Here is an 18,993-nt window from a genome sequence, read left to right as displayed (position 1 = left end):
TCTGAAAGATCAAGGCCACTTTGCATGCAACAATACACAACGCTTTCTGATTCCTATATATGCGGCTTTTGTAAGTAGTTTTAAATGTATTTGGCTGCAATGTTGTTTGGTTTTAGTAGTTTATTTTGTGACAACTGTGTTTGTGTGATTACGTTACCTGCCAAGTTATTTCATCAGGCAACTATCAAGATGTCTAGACGGTTCAATAATGAATGAGTATTCTAAACCGTTAAAGCTTCTAACTATTTAATGACCAATTGTGTCTCAAGGACAGGCATCAGGGGAAAAGTATTGATCGTTTCATGTTTATTTTCCTTCTATAGCATTTTTCCAATGTTATCCTGAAAGATTCAATGCATTCTTTGTTCGGTTTTTCACTGGTTACTAGAAAATATGTCACCATATTTTGATTTTGGAGGGACATTAAATTATGTTAGTTAGTTGTTACAGAACAAGTGCTTTATTTTCATACCGTAATGTAATTGCAGTGATACTTTAACATCTGTACAAATGCAAACCAAAATGGATACTGTCATTACAGACACACAACAAATGTACAAAGTTATGCAGGCCAGAATGGATTCATCAGTTCATTACATTTAAACAATGTATTTATGCGCTGAAATGAGCCTTGACGTACAACAAAAGGCAACAAGTGCTATGAAAACATTATTTACAAACATGTACCACACATTTACTCCCTTCAACAAGAAAGGTGGTTGCATTACATGTACAATATTACAGAAATGAATGGAATTATGTACAATATTTATAGTTTTGGATTTCAAATAATACATTTTTAATACGTAGGAATTGTTCACCTCTCTCAACTCCACACGGACAAACTCACACTGCACTTTCATCTGTCTTTTTTTTTTCCTGTGCAGTAACAAATGTCTTTTTATGAACCTGGACCAACTGTCAAAAATGAGACTAGAGACTTTCATATCGAACTCTAAAACAGCAACGTTCTTCAAATGATTCCAGTTGAAGGTTTTCTGAGGTCATGGACATATTTTTTACATGCGAGAGATTAATTTGGAATGATCTAAAATATGGATTCAACAAACACCTTTAAAAAGGCAAGCTTCATTTCAAAGGGTTGCACGACAAAGCCCTTTTAATGAGAATCGGTTTCTCTCATTGACACAAACACCAAAATGCGCACACTGAAGAAGAGTTAACACACAACATAAACAGTCCAAATTGTTCAACAAAACTTGAATGTAGCCCATTATGAGGACAAAGGTTCCCATCCATCTACATTATTCCAGGATTTAAAAAAAGGAACCTTTTTCTTAAGCGTGCAGGGTCTCTACAACGTGAGCTTAGGTTCGCTTTCTTCATCTACAAACATGATGCATACCAGGCACAGTCTCTTCATAAAGCCAAACGCGGCTACGTTTTGCGCTGGTGTGTGAAAAAGGGGAGGATCACTGAGAATTACTCTGACCTTAATATGGCTATTCTACACTCTGGCATGGCAGAGGACAAAGTGCATAGACAGCTCTGCTATCGCTCCACCTGTCAGTGGAATGTATTTCATCCATCCTACTGTAAAACACAGTGCATTGTGGTCATCATGCTAATGAGTCGACATTCCTGGTCATAGGAAAGAGGGAAAGAGGAGTTGTGGTGAACGTGAGAAGGCGCGAAGTTTCAAGGCTGCAAGGGAGATAAAAAACAAAGGTCACTATAAGCACATCCATGGCGCTGCAGAGGAGGCCTGAGGAAGAGAGGAGGATACATTGACGAAGAGGTCAGAGGTTACATGGGAAACGGTACTTTTTATCCTTGGTCAGCTGGTTTCGGGCTTACATGCAGCAGACATCAATGAAAAATATGACAGAGGAAACTCCTTAATAATACACAGATAATGAAAGGCTTTTGATTATTTGAAGAAAAAGAGTTGCTGTCTACAGAAAGCCAAAAAAAAAGATTTGAAGAAAGATTTAGGCACATTGTGACATTTTGAAAGCAAAGGCATCAACTGCTCCTCTTTAGAAACCGTACAGCACTTAACCAGTTGCGTTACAATAATTTTCTCGCACACATTTGTCTTTCCTTACACAACTGCTGAACTTTGTTCTGCAGAAGAAAGAAGCCAAAAACACATTATACAGAACTAACTTGCATACTGAAAACGATGGATTCACAAAATCCAGACGCACAAACACACACAAAAGGTACCCCAATAATTAAAGCTTCAGTTGGTCCTGGAGACGGAGGAGTTTGTTTCAGCTGCCTCACTGGTATCACAGTGTGCAGTTCTATAGCTGTAACAGCATGCAATGTCCTCGGACCAGAGTGGCTTGGCCATACCGATCCTGCTGTGGACATTTAGTAGAGAAGGTGATCAATACTGTGATGTATTGCTTCCAATTGATCATGTTTTCGCCGTCACGCTGTATTTTTCACGACACTCTTTGAGAATTCCGCTGGCATGGAAAAAAAGGTTAACAGTCATATTTGTTTCTGGGAAACAAAAGCATCATTACACGTGCCTCTTGCATATTCCTGTCTTCATGACACCATAGGGACAGTTTGACTTGGCTTGAAAGGCAGCGACGTCTCACTCGTGTAGTGTCTGCTGCACACACTCAACATAACCGACCAGTAAGTGGTATTCAGAGAATTCACTTACTCGTGTTTCAGTCCATCAGGCTTACAGAGATATAAAGCCCGCTGATAGATAGTCTGAGGCTTACAGTGTGTCTTTGTCCTCTGGTTCAATGACCACCATGGTCCTTTTTGTACCACTAAACGACGTAAACCACTAAAACGTACTCAAACGCTGCATGAGATTAGCAAAACTCACACCAAAAAAAGAGGCAACAAACTAAAGAACATTTATGGGTTAATAGGGTTGGTTTATAAAAATACATACTGTAGCTACTGTATAAAGAACAGCCTTACAGGCCTTTGAGGTTTTTCTTGATGGAGGGAACGAGGGGGCTCAGCATGTGCAGCTGATAACCCTCAGAAAGCAAGGTCGTGGGTGAGGTGGGGGTGGGTGGGTGCTGGGGTACAGTCTCTCTTGTCCCTAGTGAATGGGGTTAATGTCTGTGCGGTGATTGGATTGCCCGTGCACACTGCTGCCCCCTACAGTTGTGGTGGAGGTGGTGATGGTGTTGTGCTGAATGACCTGCTGCTGGGAGCACTCTGGCGCTGGACTGCCCGCCGGACTGCTTTCTGGACCTACGGCGACAGCAGAGACAGTCATTAGAGATGGATTGTATTTACTGTGCCCCTTCAAGCGTCAACAAAATGTCGCAGTAAAACAAATGATAATGAATTACATTAAAATAAACACAGACCACATTATTGTAAAAAAGAGCTTTATTATCACAAACATATAAATATCAGATGACAGACTAGATACACACCCAAAGTCTCCCCTGTCATCCCAAAATAGACCCAACATGGAGAGCATAAAAATGACTCCATAAACAAGTGATGAAGTTGATGAAGTATAAACACATTGAAGGTGACATCTGTACACAAGTTGGACCCATCGTTGAACGTCTCTCCCCGCCCAGTCTGGGAGTTGGCTCTCTTCTGTATAAAAGAACCATTCAGCAAGGGGGGGATGTTAGCCATATTTTCCTGCGCCAAATTCTCACAGGGCGGGGCCTCATCCTAATTGCGTGGAAATGTCCGTATCAAAGGGTGGGGCCCTGATGTCATGACTGAGCCGAGGCACAGTCTGGTAATCAATGAGATCTTGTGGCATCCGCGGGAGTTTGGATGCCAACGTGTGGCCTGTGACGTCTGTCTCACATTGAGTCTCGGCTGCCTCTGCACAGAGGTGGTGTCGGATTGGAAAAACAGCGCTCATACGGGATTCAGACTACCAACTCCCAGACCCGGCTGGCTACCAGAGTGTGCAACACCCATATGTGAAAGGAAGAGTCCTGCCATGAGCGTGGGAGCTGGATAGCAGCACATAGGGGCGAAGAGCCTTGGCAGTCGCTGTGTGTCCATCACAGTTCAGTCCGTACAGTTTAAATCTTTCCCCTGGCACGACAATCAACATCTTCCCGCAGTGCTCTCTGCACATGGTGTGCTATAAGGCACACAGATGAAGGTGTGTTTTTGGTCTGTATGTCTGTGTTTATGTCTGAGCTACTCACTGAGGTAACCTTGGGACTCTTTCTGCATAGTGGTGATGGGACAGTCCTTGTGTGTGAGGAGGAGCTGCTTGAGTTGGGTCACCTCGCTCTTGAGCATGGTCACTTCGTTCTGAAAGGTGGGAAAAACGCAGAAGCATTTTAAGGCCATCATCCAGCGAATCAATAACAGTGTATTCCAGCTTGTTTTGGTCAAACACTTTTGAACAGGGAGGGTCTAACAAGAGATGCGATTCTGTGGCTGACGAATTTGTAGGATTTCTTATTTGGAGCTCATAAGCTTTGATTTTTAGCAACTAACCGATGGACATTGTTGCACAAATACACCACCTGAAGTCTATCGTGTACCTGAAGCTGCATGTTGGTCTGAGTGAGCTCCTCTGCTTTCTTCTCTAACGACATCACCCACACTTTTCTCTTCTGTCTGCATCTCGTGGCTGCCGCTCTGTTCCTTTCCAGGAACTTCCGCCGACGTTCGTCCGGATCTTCGTCCACCACTCGCCGGCGCCGTCCACTGCTGGGTGGTGGAGACTGCAGTGTCTGCGTGGGATGCATCTGCTGAGTGGCAGGTGACATCTGCAACATGGGGAGAAAGGTATCAGCCCTCTCCGTCCGCCGGTCACCGTCCAACCAGACGGCCAGAAAACCTCTTAACAACCTTCATCTAGGCCTATCTAACCTCCTGCACCTATTCCCAATCTGGCAACTTCCCCAAAAAACAACATCTGGTTGAGCAACGTGCCCTGTGAGCTGGGCCGTGGGCGTCAGGGTGACAAGAGTGAGTGAGTGACTGGGCTGATTCACCAGCCTGCCCACCTTGTTAAAGAGGTGTCAGGAGGCCGTTTTCCACCGCCCACTTCCACTCAGACTAACACCACCACAGTCTCATTTCTAAAAACAAGCGTGCACTGACAGATCTGGACATGTACTTGGCAAGGTCAAGTGTTTTCAGTCTTCAGATCATTACCATTTTTATGAGAAGCATGGAAGGTAAAAGCTGCTTTAATGGTCTCCGTGCTTACGGAGTGTTGTTTCAATGCCTCAATGATACATTTGGAACATACGGGGAATTGCATTTCTTGATGCCGGACTGCGGTTCATCCAAAATGCTTGGCCCTGCTGAGGCCATGAGACAATGCGGAGGACATGTTGTTTTTCATGCTGCGAGCAATATTTTCAAACGCTCATTAGAGTTAAACCAAATTTATTCTCGGCTAAGATGTTTCAAGACTGTCAGCAAAGGCCGTCTAGTCATTATCAAGACCAGCGTTTATAAAACTGATTTGGCACCCGGGGAAGGTTGTGGCCACTGAACTGCCGCTTGGCAGTGCAGGATGGCATGGCGCTTTATATTCAAATAACACTACTGAGCATCCTTTACTATGGCTACTCGGAGGCCTCTTAGTGACCCTTTTCTTTCCACGGCAGGAGTCAGATGCTGACCTGAAACCAACCCAGCTCAAAGAAATAAATTCTGTTTTACAGCTAATTTAAAGCTTAATTTCAGCTATACTAACTGTTATTTACAAATCCAAAATTTGACTGCTCAAACGACCATCAAAGTGTTGCGATACACACATATTATATACAGTATGAGAGGTTTTAATGTTCAGTGCAGTTAATGTGTTATTGAACTGAACTGTTAGTGAATCTGCAATGGGATTGTCTAAAAGCTTCGGCTCTCCCGGGAATCTTTGCTTTGCTTACATGCGAAGCAGAGTGCATCGGAGGGTGCGGTGAGGTCTGGTGTGGGTGCCCGGGATGGAGGTGGGGATTGTGGGAGTTGTGATGGGGGTTGTGTCCCTGCGGGTGATGGTGTCCACCCTGGCCGTGGCTCTGGCTGTGGTGGTGGTGGTGGCCGTGGTGCTGGTAGGCGTGGGGAGGTGCTTGCAGGTGCTGGTGCGGGTGTGAGTGCATGTGATGGTGGGTGCCTTGGTCCTGCCGCGATGACATCATCTCCATCATGTGGCCCATGGAGTTCATGTTGCCGTTTGCGATGGCACCCGGATGGTGTGAAAGTGCAGCCTTCAGCCTCTGATTAGACAAAATGGAAACCGAACACAACGTTTAACATCATTTTCCATTAAAAACATTCATTTAAAGTCGGTGCATCCACTCACTGACCAGTGTGCTGATTACCAACAGTTACAAAGCGGGTTCATGAGCCGACTAGGAGATAATGAATGGCTCATTTGTCAGGAGAACAAATCAAGACACTCAGGCTGCCCTCTGTCTCTCCTTCAGTCTTGTCATTGTCCCACTTTGCCTTCCGTGGTTGCCGTCCTACTAGCCTCCACCTTCTCGTATTTATAATAGCCTCTCCCTCCTCTGCACATCTGTGTGTGTGTGTGTGTGTGTGTGTGTGTGTGTGTCTGGAGATGGGCTTGCTGGTAAGGTGTGAGGCTCAGACTGCTCCCTCGCTGTTGACCCAGCAGGAGGTTTGTTGCTTTAACCGTGTGGTCTACTTAGCCACGGCTGGACCAGTGGTCCTCTAAAGGTGCGCCTGTGTTCCCAGTGTTTACCGAATGCACCTCTCCTCAGGACTCTGGTTTTCTTGGCATCACATAAAGACAACCGCAAGACCAGATTTTTTTTCCCTTTTCAACCCAATTAGTGCCAAGGTAATGTCATCAGGCTTCATGTGTTGTGTGCAAGCCTTGACAGGTAAAAAAAAAAAAAAAACATGTTTCATAATGAATGCTGAGAGACTGTGGAGACGGTTGATTTTGATTAATGCCATTTGCAGTGCTGACGTGAATTTGTTATTTATAATGTTAAATAAATGCTTAGGTCCAGTCCTATATATACTGTCAACAATTAGTCCATTCGTCACGTGTAGCAAAATAATAGCAACAAAACTGAACTGTCGTGAATTTGACCAAGTTTTCTATTCTCTTTCTCCGTGCTCTGATTCCTCCCTTGTCTCCCTTCCCCCTTCTCGCAGCTGCTGTCAGTGAGTCCACGCTGTGTCCAGGGCTCCATATCTTTTAACAACTTTCACATTCATGATTCCCATAGGGAATGGCATCCAGCTGGTCTGGATCACAACGCTAAGACACGAGCAGAGCACAACATTGGCCCACTACTCCTCCCTCACGCTATTCATGAGTGGAAAGCATTTAACAGTAGGGAGGAGACACAGTTAAATAAATCTCTTTACAAGTGAGGCATCCATAAAAGCGTGTACCCTTCTGGTTTGTATTATATTTACATATTGCATATATGTGTTTCCAAAAGGACATATTTAGCAGCCTACCTGCCTTTACTAGGTTGTGCATGCGCAGCTCGTGTGATACAACAGCCCCTGAAACCAGCACAGTTAAAGTAAGAACTTGCTTAGCCTGTTTCGGTTGACTATAGTTTCTCTTTGTCCAACCAATGGATGCCCCGACGCGGCAAAGCGGCGCTACGTCCTCGCAATTTTATCTGTATCCCCTCGTGATGATGGAGGTATGTCTACATTTTCTCTTTTGATTTTCGTACACATGTGATAGGACACTAACCCCTGCTAACCGCCTTCACCACAGCCTCAGCAGCGCAACTCTCGGGGGGGCCACAACCATCCGGTTTTTTTCGCGACTAGTGGGACAGGGGTTAAAATACCACAGAGTGTACACCAACACACGGCGGCGGGGGGGGCGGGGGGGGGGGGTCACACGCCTGCAGCTGTCTCCACAGCGTCACAGTCGTCCTGAGACTCAGCGAGGGGTAACAAGTGGCAGTAAGAAAGCGCTGACTTACTGTAACACATCGGTTACTATCAACAGTATTAGTTAAGCTTTCGACGTTTGAACATAAACATGCAGGAATAAAATACCAGCTACAGTCGACGTGCAACTTAAACAGAAAATGGATTTAAACAAGCTTACAGATATCAATCAGTCACCAGTGTCGACAAGGACATCTTCCGTGTATCACAGGATGAATTCTGAAGCTGACAGCCCTCACTAAACAACTTCCCTTCAGCCCGTCAGTCAGCACCAGAGAGGTGAGGCCCTCCCCTCTTGTGAAAGAAAAAAAAAATCTCCTGCCACTTAATCACAGAGCAGGCAATCACCGGAATGGACGGAAGCCAAAAGAATCAGCTGGCAGCCTGTAAACCTCTCTGTGGTATGTTGCTCATCCTGAGCTGCCTGACTCCATGTCAACGAGGCTCCGCGAGAGAAGGACAGAAAGGGTAAAAGGGATGTAAAGGGGGGCAGTGCGAGATAGAGAGAGAGACCAAGTGTGTGTGTGTGTGGGGGGGGGGGGATTAGATGGCTTCTAGTGTCTCCTTCCCACACACATCAGCCCAACACGGCCAGGTCCCATTTATCAGTGTCTCTGAGAGCTGTCCAGCTGGCAATGCAGCGCTATCTGTTTATTAATTCAATTAGCCTGCATCTGAAGAGGCCCGGGAGTGTCTGCGTACGGCGGGCAGGTCGGAGAGCAGAGGGGCCAACTCCAGAAGCTACGGTGGGGATGGTCCCGAGCCAGATTGAGACAAAACAAAGGCACCATACATGGTAAGAAAAGAAGGAGGAGATAACTTCAATGGTATTACAGTGTAACACTTAAAAGTTGTAAGACCAAAAAACACGTTTCACGAATTGTCCAAATAGAAAAAGCCTTACCGTGAAATAAACGTATTCCTTAGGCTACCTCTGCACAAGTGCCTGCTACTGCTCCATCTGGAGTTGAGACTCGTGCTCGGTTAAACCCACCTTCTGCCAAAACTTAAGTCTTCGTATCCAGAACCACAGTGACGCAGCTATGGGACGTTAGCAGAGCGATGATGAGCAGGCTGTGATTCTTAAACACCTTCATCAGCTCCCTAATGACTCTCTAACACACGTTTGCATTTCCCCAGACTGCACTAAGCACAAGAAGTTAACCACCACGTGCATTCTACTCTAATAACACACACACACACACACACACGTATACATTTCTCTTGCAGCAACATGGCCGCTGCAGAAAACAGTCATTAAATCAGCGCAGGTGTTAGCCTGTGGCGGGCACAGGCCGCTCACAGATGGGATGGCGAACAGTCTGTCCTACCACTGTCTGCCCTGCTGTTGTTGAAAACCGGGGAATAAACGACACCAACAAGAGGATGGGCAGCCCCACGACACCATGAAGACATGACAGCTTCTAGCGGGATTCCTCTAGAAACCAGCAGTCTATCTAATCACATGCATTTGCCACATTATTTCAAGCGTTGTGTAAGTAAGCCTATTGATTTTCCATTGTTAAAGCACCGCTCCTGGTTCAGCCATCTTCAGCCAGACCTTTGCCCCCTGACCTCTCCACTCCCTCTCCTTTTTTAGGCTTTTCTCGTTAATGTGGCCAGGTGATCACCCATTAATGATATTTATTAATGGCTACTTCCTCCGTGTCACAGGGTGCTTTGAGTGATGTCGCTCTGAGTGCTCGGGGCGCATCCTGAGAACACCCTCAGGTTTCTCCTCGCCAGATGACTTCATACCTATTAACCCCGGGATAAGGAAGCAAGAGCACGGAGCAGGTACAAAAGGAGAAGACCAAAACTGCCTCATGGACGGGTAAATCACATCCTGCGAGGTCAGGGTGAGCACTTTTATTCCCCTTAAAAGTGGAACAGTGTACTATCAGGGGACCTGTGGACCTGCGGCGCCGTACGGCACATTTAAACAGTCTGTGGAGTCATTGTTTAAGTGCAAAAAGATCACAGTTTGAAAAGGAGATCTTCCTTCACATTAAAGACTCCGCAGAGAAAGCTCAAAGCTTCCATCTGTCTCTGTCAGCCTTTTCTTTACACTATAAAGAGCACAGTGATCACCTCTAACAACACAATATTTCTAATTGAAGGATATATCATAGCTGTTACATTCCTGGCAGTATTTTTCGTGGGCCAAGCCCCCCCCCCCCCCCGACTCTTTAAACCCCACATGGGTTCACCATCTGCAGTTGAAAGCAGCCGTTTGGCTCTGCTCCTTTGCCAAGCACTCAGAAGATCTAATTCCGTCCTCCTCATCTCCACCACCACCACCACCACCACCACCACCACAACCCACCCATGCCTTTCTGCAAAACCCACCCTCTGTGCCCTAAAACTCCACGCCCCCATTAGTTCAATTTTATTAGATTTCCCTCTTGCCCAGAGAGGCAGTAACGTTCCCCCCTCCCTCTTTCTCTCTCTCTCTCTCAGACACACACACACACACTCCCACAATCCCACACACACACACGCGCACACTCCCACAATCCCACACACACACACACACACGCACCTCTTCCCTGTTCCTCCCCCCTTCTTCCTCCGCTTGCCAAGAGCTGGGGACTGTTAAACTGATTTCCTCAGGGAACGGAGAGGCAGACAGTCTGATGGGAGGGCCGGTATGTCGCCCCCTCTCTCCTCTCACGGGTTCCGGGCCGAGCTGATCTGAGCCGGGGTCGAACAGACCCTCCCCGTGGTTCCAGACGCAGACTGGGAGATGGAGATGGTCCGGGTGTTCTGACATGGCCCCCCCGACGCCCAGGGGACACATGGCGGTACGGGCACAAGAAGTAACACGCCCACTGAGGAGCCTGCTCCAAACCATGCACTCAAACTCTTGGCAGCTTGTCTCCACCCTGTCAAGTTAATGGATGGGCCTCTGCCTCCAGTCTGCGTATCCCCACTGTTCCCTCTCTTGTAAAGTCCTGCTCTGGTGCAGCCTACATGGTTATCACTACACCCACTGACACAATCTTGAATACGGAAGAATGCCGCAGAGCATGCAAGAAAGACGGAGCATGAATACAATAATAAACATGCAACATATGTCTTAATTTGTGGCAGCAAAAGCAATGTATCATCCTATCATGCTAAAAAGAATAACTTGAAATGTTAATATCAATTTAATGATGCTTAAAATAACACAGCTAGAATATTTTGTGTATTTTGGCTGGAACTAACTTCCTATTTGTATTTTGGTTACACATTTGCATTGGGAAAACCCCTTGATAAGACAAGATTTAAAATATGCCAAAGAAACGGCCATAAAGAAACAGAAGTCTAAGATGAGGTAATTAACTGTTCAATATTGACTTTTTTATCAGATGCAAAATCTCTGACATGACAGACATTTTTTTTCCAATCATCCCTCCAGTGTTTGGAAGGTCATTTTGGAGTCGCTCACTGCCTGGGCTCCAGGGGGGCTCATGGTGGCTGGAACAGTCCAGTCTGCCCCGTGTGGTGTTGGCAGCTGGTTTACCCAAGCTGGACTCTACCGGGGCCCGGTCCCATTCAGGGGCCCTGAACCATGACCAAAAGGCCTCCGCATACACCTCCCATCAGCACAGCTAAAACAACACGTAGTCATCCAAAGACAAACAGATGCGACACTCTGCGCCACAGCTGCCCCCCCCCCCCCTCCCTCCCACACACACACACACACACACACACACACACACACACAAACACTGTCACACAGATGCATACATGCATCCACACATGTAACTACTCAAATATAAATTCTCTAATATAAACAGACCTTAAAAGACCTGCTGGATTTACGATGTCAACCTTGAACCTTCAGCTGTAAAACTTTTTGTGCTTTTTATCAAATTTCAAATGAAGGAATCTTCTCACGCAGGAATAACTCTTTGTTCACATTTCAATGTAAGTTTGATGTGAATTTAGGCACTTAAATCTTCCTTTCAGATCAATGAGGGATGTCCGTCAGTTGACTTTCTCCTAAAACTCTGTTCCTAATAATGTGTTTTCACTAACTTCTTCCAATAAAAGTAATACAGTTTTATTACATATAAATGTTTAAATATATCCAGAGGCTAATTATATACTATATTTCAACAGCAGTTAAACACATTGCTCATTATAACAAAAATTGCGTTGGTGAGAGGCAATCTTTAAACACAGCCTGTCCGATTGCTTCTGATTTACTACAGTATGTAGGCGGTACACTCGTCTCGCTGTGAGGCAGTGAGAAAGGGGCCCCTCTCTGGTCTGTGTCCAACACTGATAAACTGGCAGACATTGATCCTGCAGCTCCTCAGACCTACACTCCACTCTGCTGAAACCACTCGCCTCCTCTGCAACACTGCATCTCAGCGGCTCTTGCCATGTGCCGTGTGTCCTGGTTCAACTGCTGTTTATCGCCCATCCACACACTTAACCACACATACAGTATGCACATAGCAGCTGCATCGAATACTATCGTCCAACTCGAACTTTATGGGTTGTTTTCTAGCCCACTTAGTCTACAGATGTGTTTTGACCCCGAGGGCAATGATTGCCAGAGAGGGTGCCAATCCACTGAAAGCAAGCACTTGCATGCGCGATTGTGAGCGCGCACACAAACATATGTAGAGTACACGTACACATAAGAGCTCAGTGAAGCAGCCTGCAGCTTCAGCTGTGCACTATGCTCACCGTCCCTCTCTAATGACCTCATACTCTGACAATGCCACCATTCATGCAGATGTTGCCTACAAAACCTGGAGTCAAACTCCTATTGTGTGCACTGCTCCTCCTCACAACAAGACGTTTAGCCAGAGGTGCTCCGCTACGGTGGAAGGAAATGAATGGAAAACGTAATTGGGGTTCCAGGTATACTGATAGTTTAACTGCTTCCTTCATGCTGGTCTAATTGTTCAATCAATCAATGCGTTGCAAAGTTTAAAACCTACAAATCACTTTTTCTTGGCATGAATTACAGTATATGCATGTGAAATGTTTCTCTTTGACACTTGAACACAGCCTACTAACCTAAATGCATGTTGTGATTCTTCGACCCACTCATTTTTTCTCATGAGAAAGTGGGTCCAAACCTTTGACTGGTACTGTATACTTAAACAAAAGCACAGTAAGGGTGGTGTAAGTGGAATGTAAAAAAAAAAACACGTTACTTTAGGCTGCTAGAAACACTTTGATTATTGGTTCTCCTGTGTCCCATGAAATGTTTCTTTAAGAGACGCAGTGTTTTTTCCCTCCTCAAGTAAAAAGGAGTACATTTAGAGCATGCCAGGAATTATGTCATCCACCAATCCTGTGCCAGCTCCACGGCCAAGAGAGCTGCAGTGAAGGAACATATAGTATTGTTTAGCTCATAAAAAAGTCAGCACCTAGCCTGATGCTTAGTGACAAATTTATTGTCCTTAGTAACAATGTAAACAATAGATAATTGGGAGATAATAAACCCCACATTTTCATACATCTGTTTCAAACTTTTTCTGCCTGAAATTAGCAGGCAAAGCAGGATGTGTGGAAAGCATGGAGCTGATTTAAAAAGGGACAAAAAAACAATGCCGACTTCGACCACGGACACGAGCTGAGTCGGCACTCACAGATGTTATTAGGCGTGTTTGGGGTTCCCTTGTTACGGGTGAGAAACGAGCGACTCTCTTTCATCATTCAAACAAAGGTGTCACACCAGCTGAGCGGGAGAGGCAGGAATTCACATTTGCTTGCATGTGTGTACATCTCACTTGATGTTGTTTTTAAGTACCTGACTGTCCATGGATGTGGAAGTCTGTAAAGAGGATGACACAGAGCTCGAGCAGTCAGTGTGTGCGTATGCGTGTCATCACGTGTGTGTGTGTTTGCGAGCCCCTTTGGAGAGCTGGCTCTGAGCGTTGACGTAATGCTTTGGCCGGCGTGCTGTGGAACTTGGCCTCCTCTCTGCAGCGCTTCCTCTACGCTGTGAGGGTCAACTATCCCACAACCTCCAGCACACAACACACGCACACACACACACACACCATTCTATTCCCTAACCCACAACAGAGCAGAACTCAACCACACCCGGCACCATGAGCACCCAGTCCTTCACAAGAATAAAAAAAGACACACACTTGAACTAAACTAATAAAACATTCCGAAACAATAAGCTAAAAGCAAAGGGGGGAAAACATAGAAATGCGTTAGTGCACCTTTGGGCTTTGCTGTACCACTTAAACGATGGCACTTAAGGAGAAAATCAGAGATGGAAGAGAAGAAAGATGGGCACTGATGCAGATAGAGTCTTTGGCCCAGAGAGCACAAACAGAAAGGTTAGAGCGAGATACGAGTCCCCAAGGGGCCACAGCAGTCCTTAGGCTCATTAACTATTTACACCAGAGACAGGCCTCCCTGCTGCTCTGGCCCACCACAAAATCAATTAGCCTTCATTAGCCGAAGCTCTGGGCATGCTCTCTCTGGCAGGGGAGGGTTAATCCTGCTACCAAGGCCTCCAGTTACTACAAGATATAAAAAAGAAACCTCAAAATGAGCACACGTGGATGCACACATACAGAGTGGCGGAGGAAACAGAAGTCCTTTCATGTCACAGCAAAGAATTCTTCCAATTTCTCACCCTCGCACCCAGTTTCCTGTCTCAAATTATCAATACCATCTCTCCACTTTCAACTCCCCTGCTCACTCTGCCTGTCTATCTATTTCCTTCATGTCTCTCAAAGTCCCACTCAATACCCTTCTCCGCTCGCACAATGTAAACGTTGAGCAGAAGGAGTGCATCCAGGTCCGGGCTTCGGGGGTGTGGGGTTACAGTGAGGAGATTTCCCATTGGCGGAAAGTCAACATGGTCGGGTTAATGCGATTAGAGCCGGATTGAGAACGTCGCAGGGGACACATGGGCCTGATCATGGCCCAGTTATCCGATAGCGAGGCCGTATTTATCGACCTGGCCCAGGCGCAGATATTACAGACATTAGAAACCCTGTCTATGCTTATGAAACCTATGCTGCAGATCGCACTCCGATAACAGAATTAGTCTCTCACTTTCTGTCCACAATCATGGAATTCCATCAGTTGTGTTCAGACATCAGGGAGCAGAATCTCAATTGATCCACATTTGGTTGCTGTGGCTCGTGTCTGAACGGCCAACTAACCAGAAAGTTGCACGGTCGCGGGGCCTGTAGCCATTTAGTGACTGCATATGTTTATGGGAGGACTAACAGAGCATTTACAATTCAATTACATAGATAGGAGGAGAAAAAAAGAGTAAGATCTGTCTGGATGATGGCCAGGGAAGAGATAAGCCTAATACACTAATATTGTGTTACCCCAGCGTGTTACCATAGGAACAGTTGAAGAGATTCAAAGGACTACAAAGACGATCAATCTTGAGAGAGCATGAGGAAGAGGGAGAATCAAATGCCCTGGGAATGCTCCCTCTCTACTCTATCAGAGCAATAACTCTTCTAATGACCTCTGCTACCTCCTCTCTCTCTCTCTCTCTCTCTCTCTCTCTCTCTCTCTCTCTCTCTCTCTCTCTCTCTCTCTCCACGAGATGTTTCTGTCCAGCAAATGCAGCTATCAGTGAACCTTCCCAAACACAAAGAGCGGCCAATGCTTTCCATTATGGCTTTTATTATGGCTTTTTTTAGGTTATCCACGTCATCACACTTGCTCTTATTTCAATGGCGCCATTTCACTTTTCAGAGTTATTTATTTTGAAAACAAAGATTGGCTGCTGCTCATGTTGCCAGAGGATTTATCAAGTCACATCACCCTGAGTGCAACTGTCAGTGCATTTGACATTAATCAGAAGTAAACCGTCAGTCATTGGCATCAGTATTAGCAGCGCTAACATGCACAGTTGAACCGCTTGGAAGGTTTCTTTTCTGTGCCTATTTCCTTCGTCAGTTGGTCTCCTGACACTTTCTATCTCTCTCCTCTCTTGGCCACATCTCATTCCCACAGCTCCAACTGCCCACTTTGTGAAGGATGAGGTCATTTGACTGCTGTTGTTAAACTAGTGCTAACAAGTTGCAGGACCTACAGAACATGTTCTGTACATTAAGATATACATGAGGCAGTCGGTGGGCAGCCCAGCCACAACCACATAAAGGGCCCTTTATCCCAGAGTCTCCGGTGCTGCACTGGCCGGCTCAGACACAGCTTTGGTTACACTCCAAATGATGAAATCCACGCAGACCTGAGAGCGCAGCGTTGCTGGTGCAGCCCGGTGGAAAAAGAACAGTTGCAACAAGTTGAGCTTGTTGGTGCATGCATGAATGTGGATGTACCGATGTGAATACGTGCATGCACTCACCAGTTTGGCTTCCGAGTGCATGGAGGGAATGTGAGCGGAGGAGCAGGAGTTACCGTGGCCAGGTCCTTGCATACCCATCATATTGGCGCCCATTGACATTTGTCTCTCCATCTGTCAATCACAATGGCAAAGGTCAAACTTTGAACCAGTACTATTCCTACACCACAAAACCTTTTTTCTCACGAGATGAATCATCAAAAAACTATTCATTTAGCGGTTATCAGAGCTTTTTATGTCTTAACAAGCATGCTCATGATCACTATATTCCCACAACAAGTGTTTCAAGCGTGAGACTCATCCTGCAGCGCGGGAGGCTGAGGGGATAAGGTGAGAGAGCACCGGAGCCTGATTTCTCATGACAGACCGCACTGTGCACAGCTCTGTGTGATGATAACTGGAGCTGACCCAAAACAGGAAGCCAGCACGGAGGGACTTAACACAGGAAGTCAGTGCAACAGGGGTGTGTTTCTGATAATAGTTTGGTGGGTGACAAGTCGGACTAACGCCTCAAACCCCGGCTCCGTGCCGGCACAGAATGTGTTAAAGGCGAACGAGATGTGTGTACATGTGCGTTATTAATATGAATGCATATATATATATATATATATATATATATATATATATATACCTGTCCTAGTGAGTGTGCTTAGTTACTGACGGCCACTTAGTGACCCTGGTCAGCGTGGCCATGTTGCACAGCTGAGAACTAATGTGAGGAAATCAGCTGGTTAAGCTGAGGGCTGAGCAGTACATGCAGGAAAGAAGAAAGTTTTGTGTGAGCGTCAGCATGCACACGTGTGTGAGCTGCTGTGGCCTCACAGCTGCTGAACTCTGGGTGGTGTGATGGTCTCCATGGGGAATGCCCCCCCCCCTCCCCGCTAGAACCTGACCCCCCCGCTTCTCTCCCCCTCCACGTCCACAGAGACTCAGGCCTAGAACCTGACACACAGCCTTAATTGCACTAAGTGTGTTTTGTGTAAAAATATCACCCAAACCTGCACCCCTTTCCTGAACCGTCAATCTTCCCCAAAATCGCTTAGCTCTTAATTTAATAAACATGGGAGTTTTTTTCCCCCTATACCATAAACACTGGCAGTCTTGTGTTACAATGAGAACATATGTTGTATCATTACAATCCTGATAGGAGGAGCTTTCTCCGGGTTGTTGTCATTCCCTGATTCTTTTTGGCTTAATTATAATAAAGTCTATATTCCAAACCGAAAACTAGACCCCTTCCTCACAAACTGTGCTAAATCATTTTAACGGTGACGGAAAACATCCCGATCTAATACGTGGCGCACGTGCAGTCTGAATGTCCACTGTCGTCATATATGGGTGAGTGACTCCGCCTGTGAGTGTGGCTGCACCAGTGAGTGATTGTGCTCTGTGCGCTGTTGTCGTACTCACAGGCATCAGCACGGCTGAGGAGCCGGGCATGGTCGGGTCTGGCAGAGTTCCAGGCATGGAGGCTGGCAGAGGCTGTCTCTGTCTGTTTCGTAGGTGCAGCAATGAGGACAGAGAGCCGGGGACGGGCCTGAGAACACACAGAACGACATTCAGACACCTTATGGTCTTGTTTTATTTTTGTCATTTGAAAACATCAAATCCATCTACGACTTCCTGTAAGTTAGAATGTGAACGCAGACATAACGGTGTGTAAACACACAGTGATTGCTTAATATTGGTAAATAACACAGATGTAATCACAACTTCAGAACAGAACTTAATTCAAGGTCCATTTTCTTGATTTATTCCAGAGATTTCAACATTAACAGAATTTAATTATTAAATAACTTTGTCGATACGTTTTGTCGATAAATAATAAAATGAACACTATTAAATACTCATACTGCAACAAAATATGAAGACCTATTTTAAATTATTCATTATTCTGTATCCATTGACACATTTATTATCTGTATTCACAGGAGGAGTTATAGTTCTTGACAAATACACTTATAAATAGCCCTTATATTTTCTGTATTTACTATGCACATACTACAGTATAATCTCATAGTAGTTGTATTAGACTGAAAATTAATCTAAAAGTATAATAATATAGTAATTTGTGAGACCCATAAACTTCTCTTTCATCTCAAAAATAATTCCACACATTCATTCTTTTCACATCTGTGCTATTTGAAAATGTTTTCCTCAACTTCTTTCATTTTTACTTTCCACTTGTTAGTTTCGACTTGTTAGTTTCTGCAGCTACAAAGTCAAACTGAAAAAAGGAGCATGTGGCTGTGTAGTCATACTGCAGTTGAAAGCTGAAGCATCTTGGGAGTTTTTGGACGCACTTAAAACGAGCACCCTTCATGTAGTACAATGGAAGCATAACGATGATGGCGATGACGAATGCATAATATTTGTCATAACAACCGCGGGGCGAGCATGATCGAGGACCCCTTTTAGAAACTGCTTACAGCGGTGGGAGTCCAGTGGGGGGGAAAAAAACTCTTGGCGACCACAAAAGTGTGCACGGACCAGCAGGCCTATCCGCACTCACGGCCACATCAATAAATCACTGGCGCAGATGACGCCCGGGCTAAGCTTAAACTATTGACAGCAGTCTTGTCACTGGCAGAGCCCCCCCAGCCATCAAAACAGCCAGACCACTCCATCTGCACGCGGTGACATCACTCATCCAACTGCCACCAAATCCCTGCTTGTAAGAACCACAGATTCCCTGCTGCAGGGATCCTCGTGCATGTAGTAACTATTCAGTCGGCACTACTACTTGTCGTAGGAGAATCAACAAGTGTCCACATTCTCGATAACATGCGGGTGAATGGAGGCTCAATTTCTTCTCTGCAAACAAGGAGCATTTGGGTGCGCTGCATCTG

At 45.6% G+C, this 18,993-nt stretch overlaps 1 protein-coding gene across 2 annotated transcripts in view; it reads right to left on the bottom strand.

Moving 5' to 3' along the window:
* Window positions 1-437: 437 nt before the first annotated feature.
* creb5b (cAMP responsive element binding protein 5b) overlaps window positions 438-18,993 on the bottom strand; it is a 39,384-nt gene continuing 20,828 nt past the window's right edge. For both annotated transcript variants that reach the window (XM_040165616.2, XM_040165615.2), the window contains exons 6-11: window positions 17,555-17,681; window positions 16,148-16,258; window positions 5,838-6,164; window positions 4,479-4,706; window positions 4,134-4,242; window positions 438-3,198 (exon numbers count right to left, since the gene is read on the bottom strand). In XM_040165616.2, the coding sequence (XP_040021550.1) occupies window positions 3,044-3,198; window positions 4,134-4,242; window positions 4,479-4,706; window positions 5,838-6,164; window positions 16,148-16,258; window positions 17,555-17,681 (1,057 nt within the window). In that variant the 3' untranslated portion in view covers window positions 438-3,043. The remainder of the gene's footprint in view (window positions 3,199-4,133; window positions 4,243-4,478; window positions 4,707-5,837; window positions 6,165-16,147; window positions 16,259-17,554; window positions 17,682-18,993) is intronic.

The sequence above is a fragment of the Gasterosteus aculeatus genome, chromosome 20 (assembly GCF_964276395.1).
Source record: "Gasterosteus aculeatus chromosome 20, fGasAcu3.hap1.1, whole genome shotgun sequence".
Classification (NCBI taxonomy): domain Eukaryota; kingdom Metazoa; phylum Chordata; class Actinopteri; order Perciformes; family Gasterosteidae; genus Gasterosteus; species Gasterosteus aculeatus.
This window is presented reverse-complemented; position numbering and strand designations above follow the sequence as displayed.